We start from the raw sequence: 17,018 nt of genomic DNA, 5'->3' as shown, positions 1-17,018 counted from the left end.
CAGAAGGGTTGTCTGGGTACAAAACAGTTGTGTTATCGGTTGTTTACCCTCATGATTGAGTGGCTGACTGGAAGCTGCGATTCAATGCCAGCATCATGAAAGAGCATCTTACCACATATTATTAGCCTGGGAAAAGTTCCAAATTCAAAATTTCAAGTACAGTTTCTACTGAATGTATGTATCACTTTCATACCACCGTAAAGTCGAAAAATCCTAAATTGAATCAATGTAAATCACGGTCCATCTGTATTTCTATCATTACAAATTGTAACTGATTTTTCCAAGGAAATTTATTTAAATAATCTAAAGGATATTTCGTAGAAAATTAAGATGAAAAACAAAAGACTCTGGCAAAGAGTGTTTTCAAAATCATGGCACAGAATTGTTTTATAATAGACTCTTGCCAGGCAACTCGCTGAGTGTGACTTACCAGCTGGCGATCACACACTGAGCACCTAGGCTGGACAGAAGAGCTGTCATTCCTTTACCAAGGCCAGTACCTCCCCCAGTGAGAAACGCCACTTTTCCTTGAAAACTATTAGGCGGCAGCATGGCTTTTTGAAGGGGTAGGAAGAATTTAGACCCAAAAGCTTCATTGTTTTGATACAGTATTTTTGTTCCATAACTGAAAAACTGAAAGGGAAAAAAAGATTAATTGAAATTTTCATAAATGCATTTCCACAAAATAGTTGAATTTCAAAAAACTTACTCTTGAATTTATTATTAATCAAATTCTTGGGTTAAAAAACTCACTGTAAACATATCGGTATTGTATTTAATCAATTATGACTCTTTTTCTCCTGGAATGTTAAGTAACATAGTGGAATGGTTAAAAGCATGGTCTTTGGGGCAAGATTACATAGGACAGAATTATCTCATTAGTTGTATAACCTTCAGCAAGTGATTTAACCTCTTTGTGCCTCAGTTTCTTCTATAAATGGAGACAATAAAAGAACCTAACTCATAGGACACTGTAAGCATCACAGGAGTAAATATAAGTAAAATACCAAGTTCATTGTTTAGTATATGCCAAGCACTTTATAAATGCTAGTATTATTATTTACAGGGGTTCTGCTTAAATTTAACTTTAAAAAGCACTAACATAGCAAGGAAACAGTGAACAAAACTAAAAGGCAGCCTATGTAATGGGAGAAGACATTTGCAAATGTCTTATGAGATAAAGGGCTAGTATCCAAAATCTATAAAGAACTTAAGAAACTCAACACACAAAAAATAAAAAACCCATCAAGAAATGGGCAAAGACATGAACAGGTATTTCTCCAAAGAAGACAAACAAATGGCTAACAGACACATGAAAAAATGCCCAACATCACTCTGCATCAAGGAAATACAAATCAAAACCACAATGAGATACCACCTCACACTGGTCAGAATGGCTAAAATTAACAACTCTGGAAACAACAGATGTTGGTGAGGATGTGGAAAAAGGAGAATCCTCTTACACTCTTGATGGGAATGGACTCTGATGCAGCCAATCTAGAAAACAGTATGGAGGTTAAAAATAGAGCTACCCTATGACCCAGCAATTACACTACTATGTATTTATCCAAAGGATACAAAAATAGTGATATGAAGGGACACATGCACCCCAATGTTTATAGCAGCAAGGTCCACAAAAGCCAAACTATGGAAAGAGCCCAGATGTCCATTAACAGATGAATGGATAAAGAAGAGATGGTATATATACACAATGGAATATTACTCAGCCATCAAAAAGAATGAAATCTTGCCATTTGCAATGATGCTGATGGAACTAGAGGGTATTATGCTAAGTGAAATAAGTCAGTCAGAGAAAGACAAATACCACATGATTTCACTCATATGTGGAATGTGAGAAACAAAATAGATGAACATAGGGGAAGGGAAGGAAAAATAAGATGAAAATTGAGAGGGAGGCAAACCATAAGAGATGCGGAACTCTAGGAAACAAACTGAAGGACTGAAGGTTGCTGGATGGAAGGTGGGTGGGGGGAAGGAATAATTGGGAGATGGGCATTAAGGAGGGCACTTGATGTAATGAGCACTGGGTGTTACATGCAACTGATAAATCACTAAATTCTACCTCTGAAACTAATAAAAAAATAAAAAATAAAAAAAGATCCTAGTTGAAAGATGCACTCTGAAAAAAAGATGCAAAAAAAATAACATAAAGCATATTCATCTTTTAACAAGAATAATTTGGATAAAAATCACATTCCATTTTTGAATCACTGAAAAAATTATTAAAATTTCCTCATAAGGTTTATTAAATCAAATGCCTCTTCCTATGTTATCTTCTGGATAATAAATTTAGAACAGATAACTATTTGTTACATTTGAAATGGAAAAATAACATTTTACACTAAAAATATTTGTATTGCCCTATCTTATGTCTTACAATTCACATTCTCACATTACTTTGAAAACCACTGCCATTCTCTCACATTTAATTATAAAAACAAACTTTAAGTGTTGAACATAACAAACAATAAAGAGCTAATTTCATTAAGTGCTTACCATATGTCAGGATTTGATATCAAATCAGTTCATCTTCACCACCCTATGAAATAGATATTATTTTTACACCTCACTGGACAGGAGGGACCTAGAGAAGTTAAAAATATTGCCCAAGTCACAAAACCAAGATTCAAATGTGGTCTGACAGGCTCCAGAGCCCTCCCTCATCAGCATCTTATATATTTCCTCACTACTCACTGAACTCCCACAGAGCTTAATGATCACACCAAAGAGGCACATGATATTCCCCATCAGGTCATGGTTGGAAATTAAAACTCCAGAATCTATCATTTCCTGCTAGAATATTCCTGTAAGCTAAGCGGGCTGCCATCAGTTGGTCTAGGATATCTAGAAATTTAGCCTAAAGAAACAATTGGTAATGCGGTCAATGATTTAGGATAAGGCTGTTCATCAACTGGAAATTACACAAGAAAATGCATATGATACAATGTTATATGGGGAAAAAGTATACAACATGTCCTTAACTATAAATAAAAATATATGCTTGGAAAAAAGACTAACAAAAAAACAGTAAGTAATAGATTCAATATTTACCATGTGCAAAGGTCTACTAAAGACTTTCAATGTATTACCTCACAACAATCCTATAAGGTAAATTCTATTGTTATCCCCAATTTATAGATGAAAAAGCTGAAACATAGAAAAGTCAAGTAACTAACTTTTAAAGACAAATAGTAAGTAGAAAAGACGACTCAAATCCAAGATGTGTCTGACTTCAGAGTCCATCCACTACTTCCCTTACACAGTTATCATCTCTAGACGATGAGATTATGGATGATTATTTTTGCTTTTTGTTTGGTTGGTGTTTAGTATTTTCAAAATCTTTTCAATAAGTATGATTTGCTTTTATAATCAGGAAAAAGTGTTGTTGAAAGACAGAATTTGAAAACATGTATAAAATAATTGGTAAAGATAAATCTGTAAATCTGTTTATGTTCCATGCTGGTCATTGTAGTTCCTTTAGCTTCATGTTGACAAAGCATTTTCTTTTTGTATCCTTTTGCCAAAGCATAATAATCCAAGCAACCTACAATAATAATCTTTCTCTACATAAATGGCAGTTTTACTTAAGGCTGCCACCACCTCCAGGACTATTACATTAAGATGATGAATCAGGAAATTTGCACAAGTAGGCTGGTGAGTTTGTCACTTTCCATTATGGATGGATGAAATAATGATGAAATGTTTCATTCCAAAAATGAAAAAAATGTGTTCTAATTGTTCAAGGCTCTAAAATGAATTTTTATTTATTTAGTGTTGATCTGTATAGGGAATATGATGTGGTGCTTTATGAAAGATAAATTAAGTAAATAAATAAAATATTTGCATATACATTTTTTTGTTTATCTTAAAACATTTTCCCAACCTCCCAATAGAAGAAAGAATATAGAGGCAAAAACATAATCACTTTGATAATAATTCTTAGTATCTATAAGGTATTAGGTTACTACATAGCACAGGCTTACCTGTTGTATTTTATTTGATCTAAACAATACTGATTTCTCCCACCAAACCAAAAGTGAAGAAATTGATATGCTATTTTAATTCATATTACCTTCTGATAATTCATAGCATATATGCTATTAAAAATTAAATTCAATCCATCTGTTTGCCTAAAAACAAGTTGTTCATTTCAATATTAAGACACATAGATATGAACAGACCTCACAGAATCATGTTTTATTCGGTCTCCTACTTCTACAAAGAAGGATCCTGAATAACCTGAAATAGCATTTTGGCCTTTTCGAGTCATAAAAAGTGGATACAAAATAGACTTTTAAGTTTTCAAATCTTGCTTTGTATTTTTTCTAGAAATAAGTTGTCTTCTGAAAATAAGTATCTTTCATATCAAGATTGATTTCTCTGGACATCTTTATTTTTTTATTTTTATTTAAATTCAAGTTAGTTAACATGTAGTGTATTATTAGTTTCAGGGGTAGAATTTGGTGATTCATCAGTTCCATGAAACACCCATTGCTCATTACATCAAGTTCCCTCTGTAATGCCCATCACCCAGTTACCCCAACCCCCCAACCCACCTCCTCTCTAGCAACCCTCAGTTTGTTCCCTATAGCTGAGTCTCTTTTATGGTTTGCCTCTCTCTCTGTTTTTATCTCATTTTATTTTTCCTTCCTTCCGCTATGTTCATCTGTTTTGTTTCTTAAATTCCACATGAGTGAAATTATACGGTTTTTGTCTTTCTCTGGACAGCTTTAAAATCTAAAATTCTTAAAACTCTCTAATGTCTTTGATTTTGGCAAACAAATTTACTTATCAGAAGTTCTAAAATCTCCCCTCCCCCTAAAAAACCCAGCTATCATCTGCCTTCTGCTCCATACTCATGACTCTCCCACATCATGTAAACAATATCTTCCTCCTTCATGTGATCCTAAATGATAGCATCTAAACTAATGAAAAATGATTATACTTCTAATCCTCAGAATGGCAATTCTTTTAAGAGTCTTGACTCTCTCTTCCCTAGAGGATGAAGACTATATAGCATTGAGATTTAATCTTAAATTACCTAAGTATCTTGGCTGGTCTCGAATGCTAGAATAAACGCCTACAATAAAGGCAGATTGGTGATCCAAGCCAGATGTTTTGTTAGGCCTGCCCAGTGTTTTAAAATTTTTGAGCCAAAATTTGGATACCGGGAGAATTCAGATAAAAATCAGAAGCTCTAGCAACACCTACGTCCAGCTTCTAATAAGACTGAGTTAATGCCCCCTTGAGACAACACCTCAGCTCCAACCAGTCCCCACACACACAGGTAAAGTGAACCCTTTTCACTGGACAACCACTGTCATTTATAGGGCCATCCAGAACTTGAGGCATTTGAGTGCATGACTCCTCGTCTAAATAAAACCCAAGAATCCAATACACAATAGAAAGGGGAAAAATGATTTTTCTTTTTTTTTATACCAATGTAAAAATAATCGTTTAATGTTCTAGGTATACTATTAAGAAAACTGAGTTTCAAATCTGTAAAAATCATTAACAGACCCTCACACAGAATTTGTGGAGCTAAGGAAGGTAGTATTTAAATAACTCTTAGAAATTTTACCATGATTGTCACCATTACTAATTGACTGGGCCTCCACATTAAAATCCCATACCTCAAAAACACTGATGTCCATGGGGTGCTGGATTGGTTAAGCATTTGCCTTCAGCTCAGGTCATAATCTCGGGATCCTGGGATCGAGCTCCACCTCAGGTTCCCTGTTGAGCAGGGAGTCTGCTTCTCCCTCTCCCCCTGCCCCTCCTCCCCACTCCTGCTCTCTCTTCCTCTCTCTCTCAAATAATCTTAAAAATAAATAAACAACAACACTGATGTCCTCCAGAGTCAAAAATACAAAAATTAAACTCTTTAGCATGACACTCAAGTAGAAAAGTCAACCTACCTTCAACCTACATTCCTGACCCTACTTCTAACCAGTTCCACCACTCAGAGGTATACTCCAATACCTACCAACCCCGCAGCACTCCTGAAACTTGCAAAATTTTCTTCTGGCCTTTGCTCCTGATTTATCATCTGCCTGAACTGCCCCCACTTCATTTGTCAACCTAACAGAACCAGCCTTCAAAACCAAGCCAAAGTGTCAAAAACTGTTGACACTTTTGAACATGTGTCTCTGTTAAAAATGGGCCAAATGAATCCCTCCCTCCAGCAGGATCTCAGTTTTCTGCACCAGACTGTGAGCACCCAGGAAGACAGAACAGTCTCCATTCATTACTATAATAGGGTTTCTAACACCAATTAGACATTCAGTAAATGCTTGTTTTATTGCCTGTAACCTGACTGGCCAGACTCCAAAGCCATCAAAAGTACACAAGTGCAGACAAGTAGAGTCTTATGGAGCTACGGCTACAAATCCAGCTCTCTGCCTCTTGTCTCATCAAGTTGAAATAGTCACTTCCAATGACTCTAAATTATGCCATCTTAAAAATTAGTTTAACCCCCCAAAATCCAAATCTATTGATATATGAATATTAACAAGTTATTTGCAAATAGAAAAAGTGGGCAAAGGCCTTAAAAAGATAGTCCACATGCAAAAAATACAACCATATTTGTAACTGGGTGAATGTAATTAAAGAAGGTATCATTTTTCTCTCACAAGATTGGTAAGGTTCAAAATTTCATAATACATAATACAAAAAATAGCTTATTAAAGTCACTCTTAAAATCTGTTGATAGGAGTTGGGGCAACTTCTTTGGAGGCCAATTTGTAACATATATCAAAATATTATCCAAAATATACACACCGTTTAACCCAGCAGCTCCACATTTAGGAATTAATCCGACGGATATACTCATTCATTTGGGTGGGAGGGAAAAGCTATGTTCAAAGATATTCACTAAGATGAAAATGAAATTAACAATTCTATTCACAATCACATCAATGGGAATAAAATGCCTACTAATAAATGTAATGAAAGTATAAGATTTATAAACTAAAAGCTCATAAGAGATTAAAGAGGACCTAAATAAATAAAAAGACACCCTGTGTTCATGGATTGGAAAACTTAATTTTGTTAAATTTAGGCAATACTCCCCAAATTGATTTACAGATTCAATGCAATTCCTATCAAAATTCCCAGTTGGCTTTTTGCAAGTTGACAACCATATCTCAAAATTCATTTCTAGGGACTCAGAAATGCAAGGGATGCAGAATAGTCAAACATATAATATACGAAAGCATTGTTTGTAATCAAAAAGACTAGAAAACAATCTATCAGCATTTCAATAGCAGATATACCTAACCAATTAGGGTACAACCATATAACAAAATACTGTGTATCTTTTAATAGAATATATTCTATTCTAATAACAATATATGGTTATTCAATCACTCAACAAATATTTGTTGAATACCAACAATGCAAGGCATTACATGTTAAGGAAAATAATCCAAGGTAGGGAAATATATATAAAATGTTCCCATTTGTGTGGTGTCTCTTAATGAAAATATTTTCATACATATGTTGACGTATGAACAAAAATTGTTGGAAGGATCCACAAGAAACTATTCATAGCACTAATCTCTTGGGAGAGGGACTTTCTGTACAGTCACTACATATCCTTTTGTATTGTGTAGTGTTGGATAGGTTCACAAATTAGTTTTTTATTAAAAATAGTTAACATAGGGGCACCTGCATGTCTCAGTCAGTTGAGTGTCCAACTCTTGGTTTCAGCTCAGGTCATGATCTTGGGGTTGTGGGATCAAGAGCCCAGCATAGGGCTCCCCACTCAGCAGGAGTCTGCTTCCCCTCTGCCCCCCCACCCCCCTTGTACACTCTCTCTCTCTCTCAAATAAGCAAATAAATATTTTTAAAAAACTAGTTACCACAAAATCAAATCATATATGCAAGCACACAATATAATAAGGGTATAGAGGAAAACAAAGTTACAGCAAGAACACTAGCATATGATCACTGTTACAAGAATGTTAAAGTGTAAGTACTATATATTCCACACTTATGTGTGAGCTATACTTCTAAGGAAAATGAAACATGACATATCTATTTTTGTGGGGTTTCTAAGTACCTGTTAGTTTAGGTTAACATGAATATTTTTTAAGAATAAATTTATCCTGGGCGCCTGGGTGGCTCAGTTGGTTGGGCAACTGCCTTCGGCTCAGGTCATGATCCTGGAGTCCCGGGATCGAGTCCCGCATCGGGCTCCCTGCTCAGTGGGGAGTCTGCTTCTCCCTCTGACCCTCTCCCCTCTCATGCTCTCTCTCTATCTCATTCTCTCTCTCAAATAAATAAATAAAATCTTTAAAAAAAAAAAAAAAGAATAAATTTATCCTGACTCAAATTCACAGGATAAGAGCTTTGCAGACTGGGTCTTGACTGTCATATAAAAATGTCAGCTTGGTAAAGACCTGACAACCTTATTTTTCAAAGGATGACTTTGAAAAATGGGTATTTTTGCATTCTCAATGCAACTCGATAGTCTGTGCACACAGTAAGCCTCCAGTAACTACTCCCCAATGTATTTTGTCCAGTTGTTAGAAGGCACATGTCTGTGCCTTGCATGCACTTTTCAGTGTCTAGACCACTATCACTTCAGCACAGTGGAGGTGGCTCTTAGCTGGAACCATCTGGAAATACAAGAGGGAGCTGGGCAGGATGCTCTACTTGATGCTCCAGCACAGAAACAGTGCTGCAGAATGAAGAATTGTCCCGCCCACGAATACCAATAGCAATCCTACAGACTGTAAAAGAACTGAAGAGCCCAAACTCTACCCACACCTATGGCTTGCCACAGGCCATGTTGTACTCGAGCTCTCTGCATGTGTGGATTGCTTGAGTACCTCTACCCTCTCCTTCACTTAAAGCAGGGCACTGCACAGAGGCCACTGATATTCTAAGCTTCTGCAGTTCACAGATCTCATTGCCACAGCAACTTGAAGGTAAGGCTGAGCAAATATAAAAGGAAGTAAGCTGGACTCCAAGCTGCAGTGGCTAGGCTGAATTATGTAGTTGTTGCCCGTAGCAAGACAGAAATTACATTTTTAAGTAATGATACACCTTATAGCAATGAACATGAGTCTTTGAAAAAGTAGTTGCTCTGAGCTTCAGGGTATATTTCCCATTTTTATTACAGTTCCTACCTGCCTGCAGTTAGATGTGGACCAAACAGATGCTTCACGAATACTTCCCAAAAAAGGGAGATGAAATCAAGGAGATAAATTAGCAGGCAGTTTGAAATTTTGAACTGGGGACTTCACTCCTGCTTACCTCTCATTTGAGTAAACTCACTGATGCCCATCACATTAGTCATAACTAACATGACTATCTTTTCTGAGCCAAAAAAATAACACCCCTGTTCTTCAAAAGGCTTTGTTTTGGTTTGGGAATTTGCATATATGAAAAAAATATTAGAGATAAACATATTATGATTTGGATGGAGTTAACTCATTTATCTATTTTTAACAAGTTTTTAAGGAGCATCTCCTATGCCCTAGGCACTCTTCTAGGAAATGGCAATACAGCAGTGAGCAAAACAGATACAATATTCTACTTGAGAGATTATTTTTGGAGGGTGGGGATAAATTAAACAAAATATATACTTAGCATATTAAAAGCTAATAAACGCTGTGGGGAAACATATGTGTTTAGAGGGCTACTCTATACTGTTCTGCATGCTATGTTGAGAAGGAATGTAGGAGGTAAGGTTGGAAGCAGGAATGATGCTTCTGTAGCAGACCAGGCAAGAGGTAATGATGGCTTAGACCTGGATGCCATCATCAGAAGGGGTAGGAAGTTAGCAAATGAAATTACTTGCTGGTAGGAAGGGCCCCAAAAATGAGGAGATAATAAATTATCACTGTACTTAATATTGTCTGGTCCAAGTATTTCTTGCCTCAAAGCCAACCTCAGCACATGTTGACCTATTTCACCAAAGGCGGATAAGAGGCCCCCCACTTTCCTGAAAACATCAAGTCCATTCAGCTGAGAGAGACTTCTCCACCTCTCTCCCTTACACCTCAGTATTCTGTTACTCTTTGCATTGCCTTTGTGTTTTAGAAAGTAAGATTTAACTCTGAGCTAAAAGGAAACAGAGACCAGTCAGACAGGTGTTGGTCTAGGGTTGAAGTAACAAGGGCAGGAGAAATAAAGACAACACTTTCCACACAAATTTAAAATGTAGTCCAGCCTGAATTCAGAAGCCAACCAGCTGGAAGTGGTGAGCAAGAAGGGAGAGTTGACATGGCTACTTGTTGGGTGCTGCTATAAATGACAGGATTGACATAGGAAGAGCCAAGTTGGAGGATTGAAGACATTGAGTTTTGTATTAGAGACGCCATACCTGCAACACCTGTGGGACATTCAGGTGAACACACCTAACCTGCGGTTGGAAATACAGTTTTGGAGCACAGAAAATAACTCAGGGCTAAATGTAAACGGCAACATTATTCAATAATTGCCAAAGCCTGCAGTTCTACCACTGATGCAATGCAGCGTGGGTGTTTCTCCAGACTGGAAGGGACCAAAGTATAGTTGTCCCATTACTCTTAACTTACTTATATTTACCCAGGCATTTCTTTTTTTTTTATGTTAATCACCATACATTACATCATTAGTTTTTGATATAGTGTTCCATGATTCATTGTTTGCATATAACACCCAATGCTCCATTCAGTACATGCCCTCTTTAATACCCATCACCAGGCTAACCCACCCCCCACACCACCCCCCTCTAGAACCCTCAGTTTGTTTTCAGAGTCCATGGTCTCTCATGGTTCGTCTCCGATTCCACCCCTTCATTTTTCCCTTCCTGCTATCTTCTTTTTTTTTTAACATATAATGTATTATTTGTTTCAGAGGTACAGGTCTGTGATTCATCAGTCTTACAGAATTCACAACGCTCACCATAGCACATACCCTCCCCAATGTCTATCACCCAGCCACCCCATCCCTCCCATCCCCCACCACTCCAGGAAACAAACTGAAGGTTACCCAGGCATTTCTGATTCCAAGGTGAATCATCACCTCAGGGAGAGAACAGCATAGGATAGCTGAGAATGCTAATCATTTTCTACCTGGAATTTTCTTTAAAACAAAGGGTTGCCAAACCTTGACGGAATGCCTTTTATTATGGGCTGTAGACAACCCTAACTTTAGAAATTCCCTCCCCTTTTGATGTGTTTTATAATGATCTTTGTGTAGATGTACATATTTTTTAATATTCTAAAATTAGCTTTATAGTTTTGGGAGGAAGTTTGTTTTGAAATTTCTTCACATGCATATTTGAGCTCTGAAACCACCATTCATCTATGGGACTCCCTCTAGTGACTCCTTCAAGGCCTCTTTCTCTTCGCCTGATACATCCAATTCATCTCCAGTCCCACATATTTTACCTCCCAGTCGGTATCTTTCCTCTCTATCCACCACTTGACTTCACAGGTCCGTATCTCCTGTCACCCACAAATACAGAGGTCATACTTTGTCATCTCTTGTCTCTGGCCCCCAGTGTCTCCCCTCTCCAGCCCGTCTGCGATGCTGCCCTCCAGAATACTGCAAATCTGCTCATGCTACTTTTCACCTTAAGATCGACCTATAGCTCCCTGGTAGCTGCATGAAGTCGATTCCTTAGCTTCACACAGCATGTCAAGTCCTTGTGACTTGACTCTTGTCCATCTCTCCAGCCTCTTTTCCCTCTGCTTTACCCCCTTGAAATCTGCACTCAGGAAAACAAAATACACAGGGTTCCCCAAACATAAACTGTTTCCTACCTTCCTATCTATACCAAATCGATCCCCACATCACTCAACATTCATCATTCAAAGGTAGTTCTAAGAGTTCCGATGCCTTCCCTAACACTCCCAGACAGAATTAACATTCTTATCTCCATCCCTGTAACCAGTTCCCCTGGTAAGTGCCCTCTCTCAGTGGCATGGCCCTTAGCTTAAGGGCCAAAGACAGAAATCTGGGCTTAATTTCATAGAGTACATCCAAACCACAAAGTCCAGTTTGTTTTAGTCCTACATAGCTCTAATGCTGCCCATAGTACAGACTCCTATCACTTTTGACTTCCCGTCTCCCTATCTCAAGTCTTACCTGATAATATTACTTCCCTGCTCACAATTGTGATGGTGCTATATCACCTCAATATGGCCCAATCCTCCTACTTGCCAAGGCCTCTCAATTTACCTCCTAAATATCACTTGACTTTGAGTTTCTCTGCATCTACAGCCATTCCTTATCTGAGGCCACTATGAAGAGAGGAATACCCAGATCTGATTACATGCCTCTGTTTTTACCCCCACTCCCATGCTGTCAGGACAAAGCTCTCACTCTTTAATGTGGCACACTGGCTGCTCATTAGCTTCATTAGCCTCTCCCCACCTGCCTCCCTACTCTCTACCTATACACTTTAGCCTGGCCCTTTACACAAGCCACTCTCCCACCTAGTACTTTCTCATATTCCTCCCCTCAGCTAACTCCTGTTCATCCTTCAGGTCTCAGCCTAGATGTGTACCCCAAAATATATTCCATAAAAATTGTACACTCCTCCCACTGGGAGTGGGAAATGCTTCTTCCCCAGTCCTGACGTTTCCTTCCCAGAGGGGAGCTCAGTTAGTGTAAGTCCGGGCTTCTTTCCACACCCTTAGTTTCCCGGTCCCCAGAGATAGTTTATCTGACTGGTACATTTTGAGACAATAATTGGGCACGACTAGGCCTTCAGCCTTCCTCCTCTTGAGAGTTAGCTGCCCTCAGAGAGCAATTCTACTGTCCTTCTGAGGCAGCAAGTCTGCCTAATTCAGAAAGTCCAGTTAACAGGGCCAGTTGGCTCTCACATGGAATGGTAATACGTGATACTTTGGCCTCTATCTTTACTCTTTGTTTTCCAAACTGGAGAAGAGAGATGCTTTATTTTTGGACCTCTTCTGAGATCAAGAACACTCATCATAATACTTACCATATTATACCATAATGTCATTCTATTATAAGCTTCCCGAGAGCAGGAATCAGCTCTTTCTCATCCTCATATCTCTAGTACCCTGCCTAGCACATAGTAAATGCCCAGTTTGCCATATGAGTGAAGCCCACCATGCCCTGACCCCAGCAACCTCTCCAGTCTCATCTCCACTGCACTCTTCTCTGACCCTGTATTTTAAACTCCACAATATTAAGCCACTTTTTTTTTTTTTTTTTTTTTAGAAATAGGCTATGCTCCCTCACTTCTTGATATATGCTATTCCTTAGGTCTAGATCATATTTGAGGCCCCATATATTCCAAGTCCTCCTTTAAAAGTCAGCCCCGGAAGCCACCTCCTCCATGAAGCCTTCCCTGCCTCCTCCAGGCACACACCATTTTGTTTATATATGCATTCTAACGTACCTCTGCATTTTCTGTCTACTCATATCCTGTGTGACCTACTAGACTACCGTTTTTCAGACATTTATATATTCTATAAAGCAGAGCAAAAAATACACTTTATATTGCAACACAGTACACACATTCATTCATGTAACAGGTATTTATTACATGTTTACTCTATGCTAGGCACTCTTTTAGGCCCAGAAATACAGCAGTGAACAAAGAGGATATAAATCCTTGCCTCCAAGAAGCTTCTATTCTGGAATTTTAGGTTGGGTACAGAAAGATTTCTTAAGCTTTTCAGATAGGAAAGCTCAAAAAGAAAGAAAACTCAAAACACACAAGGAAAAAAAAATCCACTGGCCTTCCATTTTTCCCTGACAATATTCAGTGTTAGAAGACAATGAAAACAATGTTGATTCAGTTCTAAGGGGAAAACAAACATAATACATCCAAGCAAAATTATGCCTATGCACCCATCCTTTTTACCAGCACAGACACCTGGAATGATGTTCACCAAGTGTCAAGACTGGTTATTTCTGGGTGGCCAGTTTAGGGTCTTGTGTTACTTTTTTTTAACCATATTACCTGAATTCATATTAGTCAGGTATCATTTTTATAAAAATCCTAAAGTTATTATAATCTCTTGATAAAAACAAAAGGAAAGGAAGTATGGCAGTGTGCATCACAGACATTAATAATTAATCCACAAAAGGAAGAATGGGAAATTAAAAAAAAAAAACCAGGTTTCACAAAGTAAACTTAACCTTATTACATGAGATGAATTCTGGTATTTCATACTCTATTCTATTTTTCTTAAAGGCATTTTGCTCCACAAAATTGATTGCCATGTCCACTCATGATTATCCATAGCTTGAAAAATATATATGAGGCTTAACGATAGTACAGGTACCTTTTCAACCAAGTTATCTCCAAAGAATGCCCAACATTTAATAGGCACTTAGTTAGCATTTCCTGATAAACAACTTAATGTGTGCACATTTTCCTGAGAGCAACTTGAGAGCAGAGATCATTTTTTTTTCCATCTTTGCAACCCCAGGGCCGGGCACAGAGCCAGTTTGCAAACTGTTTTATAATGATCTTTGTGGAGATCAAAATAAATGTTTGTTGCACTGAATTGAGGCCTACTAGCTAAACAGCACAATTTTAATATAACACTTCATAAATATGACGTTTAACAAATGAAACATTTCTCTTGGTTCTTGGTAACAAATATACTCAAATTAGGAGTTTTAATTGTAATAACTAGTATTTGCCCACAAAAACAGGATGTTCCCTGGAACAACCTCCCACTTCACAGATGTGAAAATGCTTCTCCCAGGAATTCAAACCCAAGGCGGCATGTGCCAGGAAAACAAAACACACCAAAAGGCGCCTTTGCTGGCTCTGAACCCTGATTCTCAAAACTTCTATTTTTCTTAAGCAAAAGAATTTCAAAATTGTCAGATTACAGTTAATTTTTAAATGAGTTCATTTTCTCCCTCTCATACTGTACTAATAGTGTCAGAAGAGTTGGGGTATGGTCTGTGTGACCCTATTACTACAGTCCTAATGATTTGTTGAGGGGTAGGGGAGACGATGTGAAGGCTCTTCTACCTCACAGAGCTGTTGTACACAGAGAAAGTTCGAGAAGAGGCCAGAAAACACAGGTTTCTTTCACAATGACTTATAACCAAAATCTTTACAGGAAAACAGTATCAACAAAACCTTAGTGTTGAACAAATACCACTTTTTCAAAGAAAGTTCTCTTACTTGAGAGACTTACCCATACTATTTCCTCATGTTCACATTTGTAACTACTGTCTTCGGTTTTCAAAAAAGAACACCATGGCTGCCCATTCTGTTGGACTAAAAAAGGTTTTTTTTTCATGGCTGGCAGAATAATTTCTACCTGGCTAAGGAAATTGAACTTTTTGGTTTAGTTTAGTTTATTAAGATTTTTTAATTTGCTTGGGGGAAGGGACCGTCTTGGATATTACTGCTTTTTTCTATATCTTCCTTTCTCTTTCTTATCCTCTCCAGCTGTCTTCATTTGCATTATTTATTTAGACTCTGGGTCCAGTGGACATACATAAGTTGACAAAACGAAAAGTTGCCTCTCCCAAAGCATGGGGGAGATAGAGGCGGAAGCCAGCCTAAGATACAACTCTCCCAGCTTTATCTCTAGGAAGGGGAGTCTAGACAGCTGGGTTTGGGTTTTTTTCTTAAAAAAATTAAGTGAATATGTTTGTATTATATGTTTAATTTGCACAACTAACACCTGAATGGATTTTCCTCATAAAACAAGGACTCATATGAGGATATAAGGCCAGTGCTCCCTCCGGACCCCAGTTCCTCTCCCACCCCTCAAAGGGCCAACGTGTGCAGTGTCCTCCAGTCTTTCTACCTATTTACACACAATTTTGAAGCTTCCAGGGACATGAAAACTTTGAGAGCCACACCATGCACTTCACACACACTTTCTCTGACAGCAGAATGTGACTTTGCTCCTTCTTAACCCCAATCCCCCGGCTCCCACTTCCCTCGCGGGTCCCCGCGCCCCCGGAATCCCCTGTCCTGGCTTCCCGCATCCCGGGGTCGAAGCTTCGCTGTGCGCGCCCCCGGGCGCCGTCCCAGAGACCCGTACGGGCAGGGCGCTCGCTGGGGGCGAGCCGGGCCCTCAGTCCCTCCAGCGTCGCCTTACCCGCCGAGAACCGTGGCCCCGAACAAGGAAGACCCGGTCTAGCAGCGCCATCTTGGACCTCCAGGACTTGGTCTGGGAAACACGCAGGGCTCAGGGGGCGGGGCCGGGTTACGGAGCCGGGGCAGACCCGGGCCGGGCCGGGGAGCGGGGGGCGGGGCCGGAGCCGGGGCGGGGGCCAAGCGGGAGTGCGATCGGGGCTCCGGGGCGGGGGCCTGGCCCAGGCGGGGGCCGATCGGGGGCGGGATCGGGGCCGGGCCGGGCCGGGGAGGGGGGAAGGGGCGGGGGCGGGGCCTAGCGGGCGCGGGAAGCTCGGCCGGGCCAGGCGGGCGCGAGGCGCTGGGGCGGAAAGGGGAGCGGGGAGCAGGGGGCGGGGCCAGAGCGGAGGCGGGGCCGGGGCTGGGACCGGGAGAGGGGAGCTGGGGTGGCCTGGGGCTGGAGCGGAGAGAGGGGAGCCGGGGCGGTTCTCGGTGACTGCGACGCCCCGCGCCCCGTATCTCTAGTCTAATTCGTGGTTGGTGTGGCGCTGAATCATACATCATCAGAGTAGTAACATCTTGGATTTAAAACTCAGCCTCCCTTGTCCAGGGGCGAAGCGCTTGAAATCTAACAAAACGTGCAGCTTCTGGGCGGCTTTGACTTTCCGCGGGACACGCTGCCCCCTATCGCCCAGAGGCAGCTGAGCTTTGACCTAGGGTCCCACCTTTGCTTTTCTCGCAAAGGGAGTAATACACAGGTTAGAAGCCAAGGCGTGCCTTTAGTACATCATTCTCCATCTTAATGTCAGGTACCTGTTGACGTGCTGCATAAACTCAGATCACATTTTCTTCCTCACTTCTAAAATGTGACTTTTCATACCTGACTCAGCATTATTGTGACGATTGAAAGAGAATGGATGTGAAGCCCCAAGCTCAGGCTGATGGTAGGTGACAGTGAGAGTTTACAAAG

At 39.8% G+C, this 17,018-nt stretch overlaps 1 protein-coding gene across 1 annotated transcript in view; it reads right to left on the bottom strand.

Annotated features, from left to right (window-relative positions):
- DECR1 (2,4-dienoyl-CoA reductase 1) overlaps nt 1-16,142 on the bottom strand; it is a 43,365-nt gene extending 27,223 nt beyond the window's left edge. The window contains 2 exon segments of the mRNA XM_027574183.1: nt 431-633; nt 16,074-16,142. Coding sequence (XP_027429984.1) covers nt 431-633; nt 16,074-16,124 — 254 coding nt within the window. The 5' untranslated portion in view covers nt 16,125-16,142.
- Between the last annotated feature and the right edge of the window lie 876 nt (nt 16,143-17,018).

This window comes from Zalophus californianus, chromosome 4, assembly GCF_009762305.2.
Source record: "Zalophus californianus isolate mZalCal1 chromosome 4, mZalCal1.pri.v2, whole genome shotgun sequence".
Lineage (NCBI taxonomy): Eukaryota > Metazoa > Chordata > Mammalia > Carnivora > Otariidae > Zalophus > Zalophus californianus.
This window is presented reverse-complemented; position numbering and strand designations above follow the sequence as displayed.